Consider the following 9,364-nt stretch of genomic DNA (forward strand, 5'->3'; position numbering starts at 1 on the left):
CTCAGTGACCAGCCATGGGCGGGCAGGTGGGCGGGCAAGGACCCCTGGCCACCAGGTGCCAGTGTGTCAGCTGCATGAACTCTTGGCACCGGAACTGCCACCTCTGCAGACATGCTCAAAAGACAAACTTGGACTGGGTGCATTGGCTCATGCCTGTAATCCCAGCGCTTTGAGAGGCCGAGGTGGGCGGGTCCCCTGAGGTCAGGAGTTTGAGACCAGCCTAGCCAACATGGTGAAACCTCGTCTCTCCTAAAAATACAAAAAAATCACCCGGGGGTGGTGGCAGGCACCTGTAATCCCAGCTACTCTGGAGGCTGAGGCAGGAGAATTGCTTGAACCCGGGAGGTGGAGGTTGCAGTGAGCCAGGTCATGCCATTGCACTCCAGCCTGGGCAACAAGAGTGAAACTATCTCAAAAAAAAAAAAAAAAAAAAAAAAAAAAAAAAAGACAAGCTTAGAGGATTGTCCAGAACCACAGACCCAGGGTAGGAAGAGCCCAGGCTTTGGAGCTGAAGACCCTGGTTCGATCCTGGGCCCAGAGATCATTTCTTCTATGGCTGTAGGTAAGCTACTTATTACTACTTCTGTGGGCCTCAGTTTCATTATTGGTCAAATAGGAGTGCTAATCCTTAAGTCAGAACAGATCCAATTCTTAGGGAAAAAGGATATCCAGAGAGAACTTTCTGTGGTGTCTGGGACACAGGTGGTACCACACAAATGGCAGCTGTGAGTAATATTCCTCCTCTTTGGAAATGATTCCTGGGAGGGACTAGGGCAGTGAGAGCCACTCCAGATCTGAGAACATGGAGAACTTGAGATCAGTGCTTTTGGAAGTGTGGTCAACACAGTTTGTCACCAAAGAGATAAAGGTCTGGCACCCAAAGATAAATCAATGATGTCATGAAGCACACTGTTTAGGTCAGTTGACATATTTTTCCAGAGCAAGGCTTCTCAGGCTGGGCGTGGTGGCTCACACCTGTAATCCCAGCACTTTCGGCAGATTGGTTGAGCCCAGGAGTTTGAGACCAGCCTGGGAAACATAGAGAAACCCCATCTCTACAAAAAATGCAAAAATTAACTGGGCATGGTGGCATGTGCCTATAGCCCCAGCTACTCAGGAGGCTGAGGTTGGAGGATAGCCTGAGTGTGGGAAGTCGAGGCTGCAGTGAGCCAAGATCTCGCCACTGTACTCCAGCCTAGGCAACAGAGCAAAACTCTGTCTCAAAAAAACAAAAACAAAAACAAAAAACCCAAAAGACTTTCTGGATGATGGAAGCAGCATCTAGATTCATAGTCTGAGGCAAAACCTTTATTTTGTTGTGGACAATTCCAGTTTGTGGCCCTTCCCTTAGGGAAGCACTGCTTTTGTTCCCGGCTGCATGTCCTGACTTCCATTCATTCATGCTTCTATCCCTTTGTAGCCTTTCCTTCACACCTCTGCCTTTCATTTCTTCCATCTCTGGGCAGACTGTTCGGCCAACAACCCCGCCCAGGCTCAGCTGCGGCGGGAGCTCAGTGAGTCCCTCCAGGTCGCTGAGAGGTTGACCAGGAAATACAACGAGCTGCTGCAGTCCTACCAGTGGAAGATGCTCAACACCTCCTCCTTGCTGGAGCAGCTGAACGAGCAGTTTAACTGGGTGTCCCAGCTGGCAAACCTCACGCAAGGCGAAGACCAGTACTATCTGCGGGTCACCACGGTGAGCTGTGTCCCAGCCACATGCTGTGGTTGGGGACCCTGAGCTGTGATCGGGAGCAGGGGCACGTGTGCTTTTGACCAAGCATTTCTCACACGGCAGGAAATAGAAAACGTTAGGTGCCCTTGTTGCCTTGAAGCCTCATCACCCACTCAGGGAAAATATAACTCTATTTTACAGAGGAGCAAATTAAGAGAGGTTCCACAGCTTGGCCCAGGTCCAAGGTGTGATAGCTGATGGGTGACTTGGGTGGGTGTTCGAACCTGACTGCCTGACTGCCAAGCCTGTATTTTGTTGTTGTTTTTGTTTTGGTGCACAGACCTATGAATAAACCAGAAGCCTCTGTTCTTTCCTCAAAGCTACATGGCTGCCCTCTGGCATGTAAAATGGCTTGTGAATTAGTACATCATTCTCTGCCAGTGATAAAAACTTCTCTCTCGGCCAGATATGGTGGCTCATGCCTGCAATCCCAGCACTTTGGGAGGCCGAGGCAAGAGGATTACTTGAGGCTAGGAATTTGAGACCAGTCTGGGCAACATAGCAAGATTCCCTCTCTACAAAAAATACAAAAATCAGCCAGGTGTGGTGGCACACACTTGTAGTCCCAGCTATTCAGGAGGCTGAGGTGGGAGGATTGCCTGAGCCCAGAGGTGGAGGCTGCGGTGAGCTGTGATCACACCATGGCACTCCAGCCTGGGTGAAGAGTGAGACTCTGTCTCTTAAAACAAACAAACAAACCAAAAGAAAAAACCAAAATAAAATATAAAATAAAAAAATCAAATAAAAAACACTTATTTCTAGTACTGGGCACCCTTCTTTTTCTTTTCTTTCTTCCCTCCAGGTCCCCTGGATTCCTTTTCTACTCTAGTCTGACCTACTCTAGAGTAGACATCTACTCTAGTCAATGGCTGCCCAGAGCAAATGTTTGGAAACCACTTTTATTCTTTGGGGTGCTCCCTGGGCTGGTCATTTGCAGATGGCATTTGCCCCAACACATGAGTGTCTGGGAACCAGCTCACTTGTCCACTGAGCTGTAGTGATGTCTAGATGCGTAAGAAGCACTGGGGTCAGCGCTCTGGGTTTTCTCAGAGGAGCGGGAGGACTTTCCTATCAGAAGCCTGACTTCTGTTGCAAAATGCACACATTTTGACCACAGTGTTTCAGCTCTTTTCTTTTGTTCAATTTAGGTGGCTTCCCACACTTCTGACTCAGGTGTTCCTTCCGGTGTCACTGAGGTGGTCGTGAAGCTCTTTGACTCTGATCCCATCACTGTGACGGTCCCTGTAGAGGTCTCCAGGAAGAACCCTAAATTTATGGAGACTGTGGTGGAGAAAGCGCTGCAGGAATACCGCAAAAAGCAAAGGTGAGCAGGCGGGCCTTTCCTGCCAGCCTGCAGGGCCCAGTGAGTCTCTGGGAGCCAAAAAAACAAAAACAAAAAACCAGACGAAGTGCAGACTCCATAGCCTGGTGGGAATGACTCCACCTGGAGCCAGAGCCCAAGAACAAAGCCAGGAAGTTACTGGGAATTTTATTTTTCCTTTGGAGGATGTTTTATTTGGTGGATAACTCTTTTTTATTTCAGGGAGAAGTGAGATGTAAATGTTGCTTTTGGACCTACGGGGGCATCTGAGTCCACCTCCCCCGAGATGAGCTGCAGCCCCCCAGAGAGAGCTCTGCATGTCACCAAGTGACCAGGCCCCAGCCTCCAGGCCCCCAACTTCGCCCAGCCACTCCCCGCTCTGGATCCTGCACGATAACACTCGAATCTGCTGCTCATGGGAAGAACAGAACTGCTCCTGCATGCAACTAATTCAATAAAACTGTCTTGTGAGCTGAGTGCATGGAGGGTCCTCTTTTTATGTTGAGTTGCTGCTTCCCGGCATGCCTTCATTTTGCTACTGGGGGTGGGCGGTGGGGTGGGGGGGTTGGGGTGGAAAATAAGTAAAAACAAAAAAGCAGTGGCTAAGATGCTACAGGGACTGTCATACGGTGGAGAATAAAAGGGATATGATGACAAGGTTGATCCACTTCAAGAATTGCTTGCTTTCAGGAAGAGAGATGTGTTTCAACAAGCCGACTAAAATATATTCCTGAAAACTGAAGCTTTTCTGTTCTATTATAAAACTGTCGGCCGGGCGCGGTGGCTCAAGCCTGTAACCCCAGCACTTTGGGAGGCCGAGACGGGCGGATCATGAGGTCAGGAGATCGAGACCATCCTGGGTAATACGGTGAAACCCCATCTCTACTAAAAAATACAAAAAACTAGCTGGGCGAGGTGGCAGGCGCCTGTAGTCCTAGCTACACGGGAGGCTGAGGCAGGAGAATGGCGTAAACCTGGGAGGCGGAGCTTGCAGTGAGCTGAGATCCAGCTACTGCACTCCTGCCCGGGTGACAGAGCAAGACTCCGTCTCAAAAAAAAAAAAAAAAAAAAAAAACTGTCGATGTATTCTGACCAAGGCGTGGCAATCTCCTAAAGGAATATGCTGAAAGTTAAGGCGAAGAAGCAGTAACAGTAAGGTATACTTGGTATTATAATGCAAAATTGATGTTTTCCTTGTGAAAACATTTGGTGCCCAGAAGTCCAAATGACCAGTTTTATTTGTAAGAGCTGTTACTTCTGCAGCAGTTTTATTTATAAGAGCTGTTGACTGCGAGTTGTAAGAGCTCAGCATCCCAGGGGCACCTTCTTGACTGGCATTTCCTGTCCACTGCCAGTTTATATGGTCTTCCTATCTTTCCCTGGACCACAGCAGTTTCTCTGCTTTTAGTCTGAACCATAGCTGGGCTGCAGCACCCTATGCTGCCAGCAGGTGGCCATGAGGCCATGACTACTCATGGTACCAATCTCAGTCTTAAAGCTCAGGCTTTTCGTTCATTAATGTTCTCTATAGAATTCTGGTCATCAGACGTACTGCAATGGAACAAAACTCATCTGTCTGCATCCCAGGTGTGTAGCAAAGTCCACATGTAAATTTATAGCTTAGAATATTCTTAAGTCACTGTCCCTTGTCTCTCTTTGAAGTTATAAACAACAAACTTAAAGCTTAGCTTATGTCCAAGGTAAGTATTTTAGTATGGCTGTTGAGGAAATTCAGAGTAAAGTCAGTGTGATTCACTTATTGATATACGTTAATTAGGATTATGGGGTCAGAAGTATTTGTTTAAGTGATCATAATTGTAAAGTATATGTCACATTAATGTCACACTGGTTCAAAAGTTACTTTCTCTCTTCCATTTTTATGTTACTAGACTCTGGCAGTCACTATATTCAGTGGGGTTTTGGTTGCTGCTTTTTTTTTTTTTTTTTTTTTTTTCGAGACGGAATCTCACTCTGTTGCCCAGGTTGGAGTGCAGCATGTGATCTTGGCTCACTACAACCTCCAACTCCAAGGTTCAAGCAGTTCTCCTGCCTCAGCCTCCTGAGTAGCTGGGATTACAGGCACATAACACCACACCCAGCTAATTTTTGTATTTTTAGTAGAGACGGGGTTTCACCATGTTGGCCAGACTGGCCTCGATCTCCTGACCTCAAGTGATCCACCCGCCTCGGCCTCCCAAAGTGCTGGGATTATAGGCATCAGCCACCATGCCCAGCTTTTATATCCAGTGTTTTGGATTTTGTTTGTTTGTTTGTTTTACACTCTTATATACTAGCACCCTGAAAGATCCTAGAGCTGGTTCTGAGGCTTCCTGAGACCCCTTCTCTGCACCTCCTCCCTCTGCACAGTGACCTGGGCTTGGGGGTCCTTAGATGTCTCTCCGTCCCTGACAGACGTTCCAACCTGAGGCACTGGGAAGACTGAGTCACGACATGACTTCACCAAGGTGTGGGGATGAGATGAGGCTCATTCTGGCTGGGGGACTGCGGACTCTGAGCCCTCAGTGTCTGGCTTCTAGGACTCTTGTGGCAAAGCGGGAGCAGGGCTTGATGTGCTGAGAAGAGAGGGATCTGACATCTGTCTGGAAAGGGAAGCAGCACCAACCCTGCTGAGCCCCTATGTTGACACTTGACTGTCATCTGCCAGAAAATCGTAATAAGATACAATCTCGCATGGATACAAGGTGAAACGGCGCTGGACTTGTGCAGTGCACGGTGTGCACAACTGTAACAGTGGCCCTGGGCCAATTACTTCACGTAATTTCACTAGGTTCCCATAATTCTCTCCAAGGCAGGGGTTATTTTTCCCACATTACAAAGGCTTCCCAGAATAACCTGCATCAGATAAGTGTCTTGTGGCTAGTAAGGCCAGAATGTGGGAGTGCCACCCCAAGCCTCTGTGGCCCACAAAGGCTGCTGAAGGGACTTTGGGGTTGCCCGCCCCTCACTGTGAAGTGGCCCAGAGTAGGAAAGGGGTGAGAGCCGGGAAGCCACCCAGGTGTGCAGAGCAGAGCTCTGGTGTAGAATCGGAGGCAGCAGAGTGGGAGGCAAAGCGCTTTGATGTGGAAATGCCTGACAGTCTCAAGTAAACGGCTTGTTCTGTTAACTGTGGAGTTATCTGGAAGTCATAGAGTCTGCTTGAGATGTTACCAGGTGATGGAACACTGTTTAAAGTGAATAAAAGGTTCACATTTGTGTCTTCAAATGAGCTGAGCCTCCACAATAAACCGGTTCCAGGAGCTGTTATCCACAATGAAACATGAGGCTGAGACATGACGCATCACAGGGCGAGGTCACTGTGAGAGAGGCTGGGCTGTGGGAATAACAGGGACCACGTTTTTGCAGTTGTGCCACTGGTAAGTGCTGAAGCTAGTAATGAACCCAGGTCTGACTCTGAGGTCACAGGGCCTCATTAGAAAATAGGATAGTGGCAAACCCAGGAAGTACACAGTAGTTCTAGAGACAATGCAGAGGGCTTGGGTCTCCAGGGTTTATTAAAGAACCAATGATTACTAAGTCAGCCGATGTGATAGCAACGAAGGCCAAGCCTGGGGACACATTTACAAGGTTAATAATGAACGCTTTGTTTGCTCTTCTCCTATGCTGATCTGGTTAATCTGTAATCCCAGCTCCTTGGTTCTAATCCTCCTAGATGACAGCATCTCTCAGTGTTGGCTGGGGCCACGTCGCAGTGTGGACAGCTCCTCCTGCCCCGGCCCCCACCATGCCACGCTGAGGGCTAGCTCACTGGGGCTCCAACAGCTGCCACTAGCTAGCTCTGGTCCAGCCCAAGGCAGGGTGGGGACCTCCTCAGGGTAGGACAGGGGACAGGGAGAGGTATAGCAATACTACCTGCCTGTCCTCATTTGTTGCCATCAACACCCAGAGGAACAAAGACCATGGCCTTGAACTGGTACCAGACATTCTCCCAGAACCCCACCTTCACCCCTAGTCCTACTCAGATGCCCAATACTATAACGACTAGCCCCCATCCTTCAGGTTAATCATGAGGAGGGGGTGGCAGGGGGACACTTACTCCAGCCTCACATTCATAAGAAGACATTGACGTATTTACAAATGACTTCATGAGTATAAAACCACAGAGATGCACTGACACCGTCAAAGGAAGGCATTTGTTTTCCACATTGAAACCTGTGCCCTTCACTAGCCCACATGCTTAGAGAACACGAGGTATTTTTGTTTGTTTGTTTTTAAATAGAGATGAGTTCTTGCCCTGTTGTCTAGGCTGGAGTGCTGTGGTGGAATCATAGCTCACTGCAGCCTCCAACTCCTGAGCTCAAGTGATCCTCCTGCCTCGGCCTCCCTAGTAGCTGGGACTACAGGTGCACACCACCACGCCTGGTGGTACTGGTTTTTAAAACTGTAATTGCAATTACCTCGAGCACAGCACAAAATCATCTCACTCTGTGTGCGTCAGAAATTTTCAACCAAAATGTCAGTAAGTCTGTTTTAGAATTTTCTGGAAATGTCTGGACTTCTCTTAATCTCTGAAAACCCCTGCCACATGGGGAAGAAAACCAGGGTGGAAACTAAGATACACCACCAGGCTCAGATATTTATTGCGTCTTTGCTGAGATACTGCCTTGAAGTTCTTCCTTTTTACTGACTCAAGGCCCCACCCTGGACTTTGTGGTGAGGGTACTCAGCTATTCTTCTGTCTTCCATTCTTCCATTTTGGGAATAGCTCCCAACTTTGGCCTCATTCTAGTAACCGCAGACCTGGCCGGGCACGGGGGCTCACGACTGTAATCCCAGCACTTTGGGAGGCTGAGGCGGGTGGATCACTTGAAGTCAGGAATTCGAGACCAACCTGACCAACATGTGAAACCCTGTCTGTACTAAAAATACAAAAATTAACTGAGCATGGTGGCGGGAGCCTGTGATCCCGGCTGCTTGGGAGGCTGAGGCAGGAAAATCGCTTGAATCCAGGAGGCGGAGGTTGCAGCGAGCCGAGATCGCGCCATTGCACTCCAGCCTGGGCGACAGAGCGAGACTTGGTCTCAAAAAACTAAACTAAACTAAATAAAATAGTAACCGCAGACCTAAGGATAAGACCTTTCTCGCAGGGGACTCGGAGACATCCCTTCCAGTTTGAAACCAACTGTCCTGTAGCGAACTCTTCCTTTTCGGCAATTCCCCTGGTGCCTGCCTGGGGGTCCGCTCCCGTCTCTGTGCCATTCCTCAATCACTTTAGCGTGGGGCTAGCAGGCTGTGCAGGGTTGAGGTCGGAGGCCGGGGCTTGGTGTCCTCCTGTGTGCCTCGCCTGGGTTCAGGCAGCTGCCACCAGGGGCCACCTGAATCCCCCCGGGCAGGGGCCAACAGGATGCTACCCCTGTGAAGGCCCAGAGTGAGATTCCTTCAGCTGAGCGGTGACCCTAGGGATGGGGGCTTCACTGGCCCCTCTCCCCCGTCAGCCCGACCTACCCGCCTTCCTTAGGTCACAAAGCCTCATCTTACCCCGGGGCCCCTCCCATGCAGGTGGCCAGGTTGGCTCTGCCGAAGTCCGGCTATCCCCACCCAACCCCCACTAGCGAAGTGAGGTGGCGTCTGTCTCCAATTCCCAGTCTTTGTATTTTCGTGGGGGGGCTTTCTGAGTGGTGGTCAGGTGCTGTATACCCCGGGACGCTCAGAGCTCACCTGGACCCCTCCCTTTCTCTGCCCTGCACCTGAGGAGTGCGGGGCCAGGTGGCCGCCTGGAGGGGAGAGGCCACTCACTCTACATGGTGAGATTTGCGCATGTCCTGTTGGCAGGCGACCTCTCACCTCAAATTCAGCTTTGAGAGCCGCTCACGGCCAACAGTCTCAATGCTGTGCTGTGGTTGAGTTCCACGCTAGCCAGGGAGGCGCCGTTCCCCATCCTTCCAAGCGATTGCAACTTCTTGGATGCTACCCGCAGAAGCCGGGTTATGCGCACGGACCCCCTCCCAGCCTGGCCGCCACGCGTTCCCGTTTCCTGAACTGGGAAGGGCTTTGGCCACAAGGGGGCAGCACGGGCTCACGGCGCCTTGGGCTTAGATGGGGACAGCAGCGCTGGGAGAAGCGAGGGCCTGGAAACCCGGAAAGGAAGCGGCCTGAGGACGGGGAGGCAGGTGGATCGAATCAGCTATGCCCCTCAGCGCCCAACTTAGGGTCTCTATTCACGCCGCTCTATATCAAAAGATCTCTGCAAGGAGAACTCTCTGGAAAGACGATCTCAAGCACCAAAAAAATCCCACATCAAAGAAAGAGTGTCTTATATGCCTCTAAAAGCTGAACCGAAAGTGCATTGGTTC

The 9,364-nt window shown here is 50.1% G+C and overlaps 1 protein-coding gene across 18 annotated transcripts in view; it reads left to right on the plus strand.

Annotated features, from left to right (window-relative positions):
- The window catches only part of LOC126961761 (lymphokine-activated killer T-cell-originated protein kinase), a 394,985-nt gene extending 391,456 nt beyond the window's left edge, over positions 1–3,529 (plus strand). For all 18 annotated transcript variants that reach the window (XM_050802430.1, XM_050802431.1, XM_050802433.1 and 15 more), the window contains 3 exons: positions 1,467–1,696; positions 2,881–3,056; positions 3,276–3,529. In XM_050802430.1, the coding sequence (XP_050658387.1) occupies positions 1,467–1,696; positions 2,881–3,056; positions 3,276–3,285 (416 nt within the window). In that variant the 3' untranslated portion in view covers positions 3,286–3,529. The remainder of the gene's footprint in view (positions 1–1,466; positions 1,697–2,880; positions 3,057–3,275) is intronic.
- The last annotated feature ends 5,835 nt before the right edge of the window (positions 3,530–9,364 follow it).

The sequence above is a fragment of the Macaca thibetana genome, chromosome 8 (assembly GCF_024542745.1).
Source record: "Macaca thibetana thibetana isolate TM-01 chromosome 8, ASM2454274v1, whole genome shotgun sequence".
In the NCBI taxonomy this organism is placed as follows: Eukaryota; Metazoa; Chordata; class Mammalia; order Primates; family Cercopithecidae; genus Macaca; species Macaca thibetana.